At 43.1% G+C, this 12737-nt stretch overlaps 1 protein-coding gene across 18 annotated transcripts in view; it reads left to right on the top strand.

The window, feature by feature from the left end:
• Positions 1-12737, top strand: part of myo18ab (myosin XVIIIAb) — a 299483-nt gene that overhangs the window by 219317 nt on the left and 67429 nt on the right. For all 18 annotated transcript variants that reach the window (XM_038814300.1, XM_038814298.1, XM_038814286.1 and 15 more), the window contains 2 exons: positions 3081-3235; positions 8448-8571. In XM_038814300.1, coding sequence (XP_038670228.1) covers positions 3081-3235; positions 8448-8571 — 279 coding nt within the window. The remainder of the gene's footprint in view (positions 1-3080; positions 3236-8447; positions 8572-12737) is intronic.

Raw genomic sequence — 12737 nt, 5'->3', positions numbered from 1 at the left:
AAGAGCACCCGGAGGAAATCTATGGGGGGACCGTGCAGATTCCTCACAGACAGTGACCCAAGCCGGCAATCGAACCTGGGACCCTGGAGTTGTGAAGCAACTGTGCTAACCACTGTGCTGCCCACCAAGGTGGAATCTACCATTTTATTCTAGTGCTACAGATAGGAAATCTATTAAAAAAAAAATCTGGTTTAACGTGATTTTGTATTTAAAATTGCTAATTTCTTCATTCACGTTCCTTTATTCCGAATTTGAGTTTTCATGTCCAGTATTTAAAACTAGTACAGGTTATTTGTACATTTCTGGAAAATGCTTCTCATTCATATAGAACATGAAGCTCAGCTGGTGATGGAGTCAGTTGTGTGTGTAAGGAATTAACTTTCTCTTCCTGAAAGCATTCACTCATCTATTTTAAAGAAATTATGGATACTGGTAATATTTAAATGTTAGTAATGTACCGAGAAAGCTTCTGTTCGCAGTTAGAGATGTGGACTCTAAATAATTTATTGCAGTGCATTATATTTTTATGAGTGCTCTTTCGCCGATTGTTTTTGGTTGAGTGGATTAACCCATATTTTGCTGAACAAGTAGCAGTACAGTATTATAAACATAACAGTACCATACAGTTAACAGCCTAAATTTTGCAGTAGAACATCAATTGTCTAAATTCCTATTATTCACCTTCTGATTCAGAACGTTGTGCAACATGGCTTCAGTTGAGATATCATCTCACTACACAGCTTTCACGACGGTGTGAACGGGCCACTGGAAGTACCGATTCTGGCCCCTACAGGGGGCCAGCACAGCGCTGGAGCGGTTCACGCTGCTCCAGCCGCCCATCCCGGTGCGAACTGTGCGCCGCGCCAACCTGCGCATGCGCAGTGGCCTCCCTCAACGTGCCGGCCCTAACGCAACATGGTGCGGAAGTTCAGGGGCCGGCGCATACGAAAATAGACCCGGGGAGCGAGAGGCCAGCCCGCCAATCGGTGGGCCCCGATCACGGGCCAGGCCCCATTGGAGGCAGCCCCCGGGGTCATGGCCCCCCTAACCTCCCCCCCCACCAGCCACAGGGCGCCCTGCGACCCTCCACACACAGTTCCCGCCAGCTGTGACCAGATGTTGACGGCACTGGCGGGACTCTGCCTTTTTAGAGCGGCCCACCCGAGCCGGAGAATCGGCGGCCTGGTCGCGTACAGTGGCCCCGACCGGCACCTCGCCAAACGCGCCGGCACCAATGGCGCCGATTCTCCGCTCCACGGAGAATCACGTGCCGTCGTTGGGGCGGCGTGGCCCGGTTGCGTGGATTCTCCGGCCTGGCCCGGGCTGGAAGAATCCCGCCCCTTATATTTTATATCATACTATGATTGAAGAAAACGTGTTAATCTTTATTTTATCTGCAATATGATTACATGTACAAGATTTCAAACCCCATAGCCTATCCATCATTAAAGCTGCTTACTTCCACCACAGAAAATAACTTGAGTGCATTTTAAGCCTGCCTTCACTTCCACTATAACTTTTAACCACACTTTTGTCACATTCTGTTTAATATGGCATGAATTTTCATTCCTGAGTTAGGGCTGAAGAGGTGGAAAAATTCCTTTAAGAAAGTGCCTCTAATTATGATATTGAGATTTTAATTCTGGAAGGTGGGACGGTATTGGCGGGAGTCGGGTCAGACCCACCGCCTCCTGAAAGGCCATGAAAGGTATGGAAAGGCCACCCTCAGTGCTCTGGCAGTTTGTCCCAGATGTAAAAAAAAAAGCTCACACTCCTTGTCCCCCATACAAACTCAATGTCACCTAATGCCCCCCCCCCCCCCCACACCTCACACAAATCCTTCACACCTTCCATACCAACCAATGCCCCTGCACCAACTCTCAAGTCTCCCCATGCTCACCATGCAAAACTATGCCCCCTCTACCCATGCCCTTGGCTCCTTGTATCCTTCATGTCAACTGAGGTCCCTCCAACCCTACCCCATATCTTCTGCGCTCCATGTCAACCTATGCCGCTATGCCCAACCCTCATGATCCTGTATTAACTCATGCCAACTTAGTGCCTGCTCATACCACCACCCTTGTTGACGTCGAAGCGACGCCGGCGTCAACGTTGCCCCCGATCGCGGGCCTGGCCACCCTGGAGGCCCCCCCAGAGTCTGCTCCCCCTGCCCCAACCAGAACATCCTCCCGTAGCCAGAACGCCGAGGTCCCGCCAGGTCGGACCACACACGAATGACAGTGGCGGAACTCGGCGGGCACTCTCACTAAATCCTGCATTCTCCAATACTTCTGATTTGTGTCCTCTTTTTTTGCTCCTGCTGGCTTGGCAGTGCGTGGGTAACAGTGCCAAGGTGCCAACTGGACAGTGCAAAGGTGCCTATGTTCTGAGGGAGGACCAGAGAGTCACCCTGCCCTATCCCTGACAACCCAGGAATCTCTGATGGCCTTGGTGAGGTTTGTGTGGAGCAGTACTGAATGGCGCCTGGCTGCGGACACCCTGAGGAGGCCGGAAGATGCCCGGAGATCCCTGGTGAGTAGGCCTTAGTAGGTCTGAGGCCTACTTACTCGAGAGTTGCTTGGTCACGTCCATTGTAGGATGATTCCTGATCTCGATGCCTTGCGGGATTTGGATAGATCCTGCAAGGCGTAGTGGCTGCCAGAAGGCCATGGGAGGCTTCACCCAGCATCTACCTGCCGCACATCTACCTGTCGCACTCCCAGTCAAGCACAATGCGGTTAGTAGATCTCGCCCAAAGTGTCAGACGTTCTGGTGAGTAAACCGGGGAGAAACATGCAAGTTGTCAGTCAGAACCTGACACTTTCCATTTTCTTTGAAAATTCCACCCAAATACTTCAAATTTCTACTGCAGGTTTACAGTTAAGGCTGTTGTACTTTATACAATATACAGATTATTTTCCAAAATAAAGTATAAACTTGGAACATCACACCTCGTAAACTTGATGCCTTTTTCAAAGCAATTTGAACCTCGACTTGTAATAACATTGTTATTTTTTTAAAATAGACTAAATGTACAAGTGTTAATATCCAAGAATTGAGACTTGGTCTTGTGCCTGCAGGTTTCAGATTTGCAAGCTGACAATGAAGAAATGCAACGCAGTGTTCAGCAGTTGAAGAAAAAATCCCAACGACTAACAGCAGAATTGCAAGACACCAAGCTGCATCTTGAAGGCCAACAAGGGCGTAACCATGAATTGGAAAAGAAGCAGAGAAGGTGAGTTAATTGTTTCGAATAAGGGAATATAATCTCCTTTGAAGTGAATTGTTGGGTGGCACAATGGTTAGCATTGTTGCCGAGGGCCCTGAAGACTTGGGTTTGATCCTGGCACTTCCAGTGTGGAGTTTGCACATTCTCCCCATGTCTGCGTGGGTTTCACCTCCACAACCCAATGATGTGACGTTGGGTGAATTGGCCACACTAAATTGACCTTAATTGGAAAACAATAATTGGGTACTCTAAATTTTTTTAAAAAGAAGCTAAATTGTAAATGTCTATTTACCATCGGATAAATCTTGCATTAATTCTAAATTATTCATATCAATTTACCAATAGTAGGGACATATAAAAAGCTGGATGTTAGCTTATGTACTTGGAGAGAAAAAAACATTTTCTTGCCACATTTGTTTTTATTTAACTCTTCTCCATACATGGCCTTCTTCCTGCATCACTTTCCTTAATGAGCAGCAACACAGCAAACTGCAGCCAATTCAATGAACCTGTTCCAAAATTCCACTCTCCTCCCTGAATGGCAAAATTCAGGAAGCCCAAGTCCTTTAGTTATTCCCAGAACATTTTTTTGTTACTTTCCTTCTACTATCATTGTGTTTTTCCAAACTGTATCTGCTGCCTTAAAGAACTGCAAGAAGTCAGTACTGACTACCAACTCCAGGATTTTCTGCGGGGAAAGCTACATTTTAGGATATCCAAGCTGCCGCTCTCCGAATTCTCAATTTAATTCTCAATTTATAGTTTGAAAACTGCCTAGCAAAACCACAAGTATGAGGAACCTGATGAAAAATAGATTGGCTTTATCTTGCATTTAAAAATGACATATGATACTATTGAGAATACTGGTTGTTTTATGAAACCTGAACTGTTGATAATCCAGTGTAAATGGGGCAGTACAACCACATTATACATTCATGAAACAATGAAGAAACCTTTATGAATTATGTATATTTTAAAAATGTAGTAGCCTTTAATTCGGAACAGGTATAGGCAATGTAACATTTCTCATTCAATAAGCTTGTGGTGATCTGTATCCATGCTCCATCCACATACTTTGACTCCATTTCCTTTTAATATCCTAATTTAGCAAAGTCGTATGAAAAAATGAAAATCGCTTATTGTCACGAGTAGGCTTCAATGAAGTTACTGTGAAAAGCCCCTAGTCGCCACATTCCGGCGCCTCTTCAGGGAGGCTGGTATGGGAATTGAACCGTGCTGCGGGCCTGCCTTGGTCTGTTTTAAAAGCCAGCGATTTAACCCAGTGTGCTAAACCAGCCCCTTGCTAATCTAGACCCTTATCTATCTACAACTTGATATTCTTGATTAAGGTAACACCTTTTTGAGAAAGAGTTCCACTCTTTCATAATGTCTTCTGAAGATATATTTCCTAACTGCTGTCATGAATGGCCTGGCTCTTATTTTAAGGTTCTGTTCCCTTGTCCTAAATTCCACCTATCGGGGGTGAAATAATATCTACCATTTTAGCTATTCCTTTCAAAATCTTAGCCCTAATCAAATTGCCCATAGCCTTTGAATGTTCCAGGGAATATAAACATAGATCATTTTATATCTCCTCACAACCTAACCCTTGTTGCTTTGCTAATATTTGCTAATATTTGTGTGAATTTCCGCCACTCACCTTCAAAGACCTAAATATCCTTTCCGAGTTGCAGTGCACTGAACTGGATGCTTTTTGCTTGTATATCTAAAATATCGAAATGTTAAAATGACTTGAAACACTTCTGCCACAAGGACTTTAGTGATGAGTTGTCCTCTAAAAGTGGAGGGTTGAGAGTTTTGCCCATGTCTGCAGGCGGGGTCACGATATCAGTGGATAGGGGATGTGGGGGACCTTCAACCTCACTTTGAGATATGAGCACCCTTTAAAAACAGTGCCCCGAACTATGAGGAGCCAGTTTTACCAGCGCCTTTAGTTCCCCACTGCAGAAAAAAATTCTAAGTGTGGGAGCTTCCAGTGAGGAACTCATTAGCTCCAGAAAATGACTGTGTGTATGAATACATATCTGGATCCCGCCCAAACAAGCGCCAAGAATCACCTGCAAAACCCGCACAAAATAACACTTGGTAATTTTTTGGGAGATTTGGGCTCTATGTCACCAAGGAGCAGTATTATAATTGATTAAGAAGAAGGACCGAGAACTTTGCAGATAACAGTAAAACAAAAGCAAAATAATGTGGATGCTGGAAATCTGAAATACAAACAGAAAATGCTGGAAAAGCTCAGCAGGTCTGGCAGCATCTGTGGAGAGAGAACAAAGTTAATGACCCTTCAGATATTGTAGGTAACAGTGCTGAGCATGGATAGAATAGCCGTTATTGTATATCAGGCTTGTCCAAACGTTTGACCTGGATGAGCCGCATTTCTATTTTTTTCTCAAGGGGTTAATGAGCAAATTTCAGAAAGATAAGATTTGGCACACCATTAAACATGAGCTTCAAATAAATTTGAGGTATGAAGAAAAGAAACAATCTGCTGAATAAAAACAAAGCAATGATGAAGTAATAAATGGTTAAAGAAGAGTAAATAGTAATGAGTGTGAGAAAAGGACATGGTCTGTTTGTCAGGCTCACTCTGTTGCTCTGTTTCTGTCCCAACAGCGTTGCCAATACTGTGAGTATTTCTATTTATCTTAGTGAACCACAAGCCTTTCCCTTATATCGATCAAATGACCATACAACCAGTTAGTTAGTTCAAAGGATGGTTTATTTACATACACAAGAGTTATCTCAACCTGCAAACACTATATCTACTCCGAGTTAAACTACACCTATCAGCTACAATAGCCTATATTTAACTTCAGGCCGACCGACACTGTGCAAATGGATAAGGCCTTTATCTGGATTTCACTTGGCTGATTCGAAGAAAGTGACTCTATCGCTGCTGGGCTCACCTGTCAGGTAGCGATCGTTGGTCTTGAACTTAGCTGGTTGTTTCTGCTGCAATTGGGTTGGCACAGGCCAGATCCAAAAGAGACAGAACACATGGCTGTGTCCTCTTTTAGCCTTCTGTGATTTCGCACTCTTTGGGGCGGTCCTCAACCTTGGACCCAATAGTTCGACAGGGCTCTGATCACAGTCTTCGATTTCAGCAAATAAAGGGGTGGGTGGCTGGGCGGGTCCTTAGCGGTCATTGACCTTGGCAGTCGTGCTTTCTGAGTAAGGGGAGTGGCGCCAATCAGTCTGTGGCTGTATCGGTTGCTTGATTGGAGTTCTATTGTCCTGGGAAAATGGGCCATTAAAATGCAAATGAGCAGGGGTTTCGATCAGGTCTGGTTACCTGTGTTTTAGATACACATCGGCTGTGTTTCCGTCTGAGTCCTGGGTTGGCCATAATTCCCATGGTCCTTTGCAAGTGGCCATCTGAGATGGCTACAACTCCCTTGATGCTCACTCAATCATTCTCACTCACTCACTCACTGTGTGTGGGTTTGATTGTGTGTTGGTATGTGGGGGTGAGTATGAGTGGGAATCTGGATGCTGCGAGTGAGCCAGACACAAACACACTCCTACTCTGAGTATCACTCCCACATTTAGGGTATCTCTCTCACTCACTCACGGTATCTCACTTACACTCTCAAGGCATCACTCACTCTCTCAAGGCATCACTCTCACTCTCTCAAGGCATCACTCTCACTCTCTCAAGGCATCACTCTCACTCTCTCAAGGTATCACTCTCACTCTCTCAAGGCATCACTCTCACTCTCTCAAGGCATCACTCTCACTCTCTCAAGGCATCACTCTCTCTCACTCTCAGGGTAGCTATCACTCACTCTGACTCAGGGTATCACTCAGGCACTCACTCACTCGGCCCCACCCCAGGCAGCAAGTATTTTCGCTCGCACCACAACATCCAGCCAATCTTTGCTGGATCCCCACCTGGCCTGGTAGCCTGCCTCTTGTGTCACTCTGCTGGCGGGCCAGCCACTCACCCTCTTACACATGCCTCTGGCTTTGGGACCCTAGGGCAACAGTTTACTGGTGGTGGAAAATTAATAGGCTGTCAGCAGGATCACCATCCAATTGAAGATGCCAGCCTGCCTCCCTGAGCTGATCATTTAGACAGCCAGCATCACTGCAATTTCAACACACCACTGCTGAGGCTACAAGGTGAAGACGAGGCTGCCTCTGGACAGGCCCCAACAGCTGGGCATGTGCCATGACTGCAAGACAATGTTGAATATACTTTCAGTGCTTTTTCCTAACATTCCTGCTTCCCATCTTATTGCTGTGGTGCTGGTTAAAGTTCAGCTCATGTGAAAGGTTGCAGAGAACAGGAAAACTTAATGCTCCTGGTTTAGCACAGGGCTAAATCACTGGCTTTGAAAGCAAACCAAGGCAGGCCTGCAGCACGGTTCAATTCCCGTACCAGCCTCCCAGAACAGGCGCCGGAATGTGGAGACTAGGGGCTTTTCACAGTAACTTTATTTGAAGCCTACTTGTGACAATAAGCGATTTTCATTTTTCATTTCACAGTAGCAGAGAATGTTGCTCATGAATTTGCTTCAGATCATTGTGTTGATGATGAAGCAGCAAAGCCTATCATTATATATTCGATTAGGTAGGTATGGATGAGATTGTGGGGCTAAGGAGAAGATTGGAACAGTGAAAAAGATTGAAGATAGAGGGGTGCAGGGTGTTTCATTTTTGACAAGAGGTTTTGGTGGCAATTTTGAAAGGGTAGGGCTGGTGCGGAGGAGAGGAACCATTTTCAAAATGTTCAGATCTGCAGGTGTGTCACTTGGAACAGGTTTGCAGAGGTGTGCACACTTCTTTTGTGTGATAATTTGAATGTGACCAATTTGACTTTCAGTTCATTATTTCATAACATACAAGTCATGCATTCCTTTAAAATAAAGCAATTATACTGCTGTGAAATTCTGTAATTTATGAAATCCTAACTAATTTAAGTGAAGAGATTATACTAGCTCTGTGTTATTGATATTGGAGCATTCAAAAAGGAGATTGGAGTCCTATATCTTTCTCATTTCAACTATAGCACATCAACTAGCCCTTCAAAATGAAGTGTTCCCTCATAAACCACCAAAATATATCAGGAGAAAATAGATTTTCAGAACACATTAGCATATGACCCAGATGGAACATTCTGCTCCAATAGCAAGTCAGAATTATGCCTTTTATTATTGTCATAATATTATCTTTAATATTTGTGTTCTAGGTTTGACGGTGAGTTGTCACAGGCACAAGATGAGGCTCAGAGAGAGAAGATTCAGAAAGAGAAACTGAGCAGAGAAAGAGATGGTTTTATAGCAGAGATATTCAGCCTAAAACAACAACTTGATGTATGTACGACCAATAATTATAATAAAAGATAACTTCAATAACTTGGTAAAACTGAGAAATAATATGTAATACATGAAGTAGAAACATGAGCTAAAACTTATTAATGGAAAATTACTCCGTATGCTTATTATTGCCTCTCTCGATTTAAGTTTATTTTTTAAACGTCTTATAACCCAACAAGAAAAATTGCATTGACTTAACGGCCTAGGTTTTGCATTCAGGAGCAAACCAAGGTTGCATGTTGCTGACCTCAAAGAAAGAAAACCTCTCTGAAAAATCTAGCAATCTATGTGATGGGAACTTTAACTGTCTTGGCATGCAGTTGATACTAAACTACCATAAAATGTATTTTGCTTGTTGATTAACTGATGAACACAACTGAAAACTCCATGCCACATTTATACTTTTAGCCAAGCTGTCAGCAGATGTGCAGCTTTCTGATAAAGTCCCATGCTCCTCCCTCTGATTCCAGATGCTCTCTTTTCCCTCCCCCACCTGGAAGAGTTATCCAGTGTCCTTTTTAAAAAAAGTACTTTTGCTCAATGTTCCTGAGTTTATTGCATTGATTTCCAACAGTAGCTCACTCTCTGCCAACTCCTGGATACATAAATCTCCACAGATCCCATCTCTTCGAACAGGGAATCTGTTCTCACTAGCATTTTTCTTTCTGGTTAAGACAAAAACAGTCTTCCCCTACATGGTATGACAGCAGTGTCTCTGCTTCTTCACCCAGCAGAATCTCTCTTTTTCTTGCTGGGTCTCTCAGACTGACCAAAACTGCGAGTATGGGTCACCAAGACCAGACTTTGTGTCAAGGTGTGAAACCTGCACTTGAGTTTCTTAGAGTTTTAACCTGGGCTTTAACCCCATTGCAACCCAATCAATGGTCATGCCTCTGGGCATATTTCAGAATCATCACCATCACAGGAGATTTTTCTTTAAAAGAAACAGTTTAAAACATAACCATCTGATAAAGACTTGCATTTGTAACACCTCCCTGCTAAAAATTACAAAAATAATTACTGAGTAAGTATTTTTCTGGAACACAGGCAAAGTACAACAACAATAAACATTTTAACAACTAACTTACTACATACAGAACACATAATATTGTTTCTTACCACAATTCACAAACATTTTGTCCTGGCAATGTTATAATGCTTAACCCTTAAAAAATAACTGAATGTGACAGTTAGATTGTAAAGTCCAGTTTGCTGGAGTTCTTTTTTAAAAATTTATTTTGCTTGAGTTCTTGGAGACATAACTCGCTTGCCAATTGAAGTTTCTTTTAGTACTGCTCATTTCATTTTTTTTTTTTCAATCTGCACAAAGTATCGTTTCTTTTATTTTGCCTAGGCTGTATAGCATTTCCATAGCCTCTATTAAAGGGGTGTACTGTGGTTTTGCATCCTTCACGGTTTTTAGAATTTGTGTCAGATTGCACACAGTCTGGGCCCTAGGGATATTATTTCCGATGGGTGCAAATATTTTCATATTTGGTGACATTTGTTTGGCCTGCTTTTTGTACAGAAGACCATTGCTCATTGCTGGCAATCTAACTGGTTTCTGCAGTCTGGCATCTGACTATAATCCAAGGAGAAATCCCCTATTGTAGAATGTCTTGCGCTATGGATTCAGCAACCCCTTTTAGTCTTCTTCAAAGTCGGACACAAAATCATCACTGGAAGTTTACTTTTTACAATGGACTCTGAGGTTTTCCATTCCCTTCCATGTTTATGCGTTTTCAATGTTCAAGTCCATGAAAGAAGTCTGCACCAGTCGAACAATTGTCCCACATATAATTTAAATTCACTTCACCCTGCTTAAATTCAGGATCATTTATATCTTGAAATTTGTGAACAAAATTTAATCCCTCCGTGTTTTTTCCAGGGGATGCAGGTTTCACACTGCCTTCTTTTATGCAAGCGGTTCATTCTTCTGTTGAGTAAAATTCTCTTCAGCTGCTTTAAGAACTTTAAGATTGTTCCAATGAACATTTAAAAAAAAATGTATACTCCTTTTTAGTTAGTTCACAAAAAGAAATTAATTTATTTTCCTTCTCTTCCCATTCAGAACAGGCTTTGTTCAATTATTTTTTTAGCAAGAGCAACTGCGTTGACGCTTTGAAGTTTTAATTTATGTTCAACAGCACATATCCTTCCTTGCATCTATGGTGCATCTGAACTATTCTGTTTTGTAGCACTGCATTCCTTTGTTTCATCATTCGCTTTGACATTTATGCTATCTACTTTATCAAACATTGTTCATGTTATGCCCGCATGTTTAATTTAGCAAGCTGTATCTCATTGCCAACTATCATTGAACCTCTGATTTCCTAATTTGGTTGCTAATAAAAAAATCATTCCAATAAATGACATAAACAACTCCCACAATTACAAGACAATAAGCCACATTTTAAATTAAATCTACACAACAGAATGGCTGGTTTAGCCCAGTGGGCTAGACAGCTGGTTTGTGATGCAGAACAAGGCCAGCAGGGCGGGTTCAATTCCCGTACCAGCTTACCCGAACAGGCGCGGAATGTGACCACTAGGGGTTTTTACAGTAACTTCATACTTGTGACAATAAAAGGTTATTATTAGAATGGTGAAGCTACTTCAATCAATAATGGGTATCATTACATTTTTGTTTCACAAATTTTCTGGAGATAAAGTCTGTCACCTGCCTGCAATTGAGCTGACTCTGTAGCAAAAATATCTGTTTGCCTGTTTCACCAGATGGACATGGGGATACTTTCATTTTAATTGCAAAACATCCATAGTTTCCTGCACTCTGTCTCCCTTTAGTGGTAAATACAAGTGAACCTCCAGGTTACCCTCTGAGACTTTTTTTTTGAAGAAGCACTGTGCAGTCTTACAAATGTTAAGACTTGCTTTCTAAAATTTCTAAAAGTCATGTGTTTTTGACAAAGGCCCCCTTGAATCAAATTTAATCTCCTGATTGTCTCTCTCACTAATCTGTAACATCTTCTCTGCTTCTTCACCCATCAGCCTCTCTCCACAGTTTTCTCTCTCTTTCCGCAGTGTTCTCTCTCCGCAGTTCTCTCTCTCCGCAGTTTTCTCTCTCTCCGCAGTTCTCTCCAACTCTCTGCAGTTCTCTGCCACTCTCTGCAGTTCCTCCCTCTCTCTCTCTCTCCGCAGTTCCTCTCTCTCTCTGCAGTTCTTCTCTCTCTCTCTCTCCGCAGTTCCTCTCTCTCTCTCTCTCTCTCTCTGCAGTTCCTCTCTCTCTCCGCGGTTCTCTCTCTCTCCGCGGTTCTCGTTCTCTCTCTGCGGTTCTCGTTCTCTCTCTTTATGCATTCCTCTCTCTTTCTCTCCCCAGTTCCTCTCTCTCTCTCTCTCTCTCTCTCCGCAGTTCCTCTCTCTCTCTCTGCACTGCTATCTCTCCACGCTTCTCTCTCTCCCCATCTCTCTCTCTCCCCCCAGCTCTGTCTCTCCATCTCTCCCCCCCCCCCAGCTCTGACTCTCCATCTCTCTCCCCATCTCTTTCTCTTATCTCTCTCTCCGCATCTCTCTCCCTCTCCGCATCTCTCACTCCCACCCCCACATCTCTCTCTTGTCCCTCCCCCCTCCGACGCGCCCCTCTCCCCTCTGCCCGCGCCATTCACCCTAACCTCTGGAGTTCCTTTCCTAAATTTTTCATCCTCTTTCCTCCTTTAAGATGATCAAGGTTTTGCCAATCTGCCTTGATATCTCCTTATGTTGCACTGTGGCATAATTTGTTTAAATTATAGTGTACCTCACTCACACGAGGCGGAGATTCTTGGAGTTTTAAAGCCGCCTTTTTTCAACCTATAGCATGGGAACTAATCATCCACAACGTGGTCTGCCAGCTCCCCGACCAAAGGAATACAGTGGCAATTATACCTCTAATTTAACTTACAAATAATTTGCATGTACCAATCAAAAGTGTACATTTGTTCTCATAATCAATATTCAATTACAGTTAGTTGTTCTGATTATTTTTATCATGCGAGTATGATAAATTTTTGCACGCTTAATTACAATATCCATTAGTTAAGGCACATACACATAGCTATACTATCAGTAAACAGACATTTGTGGCCCTTGAATGTCATGAAAGTAGAGATTTATGGGTATATAGCCCCCTTGTGGTATCAGAGTTCCTCTTTGTCCATTGTTTTCAC

The sequence above is a fragment of the Scyliorhinus canicula genome, chromosome 12, assembly GCF_902713615.1.
Source record: "Scyliorhinus canicula chromosome 12, sScyCan1.1, whole genome shotgun sequence".
NCBI lineage: Eukaryota > Metazoa > Chordata > Chondrichthyes > Carcharhiniformes > Scyliorhinidae > Scyliorhinus > Scyliorhinus canicula.
The sequence above is the reverse complement of the archived record's forward strand: the minus strand, read 5'-3'. Positions and strand labels throughout refer to the sequence as shown.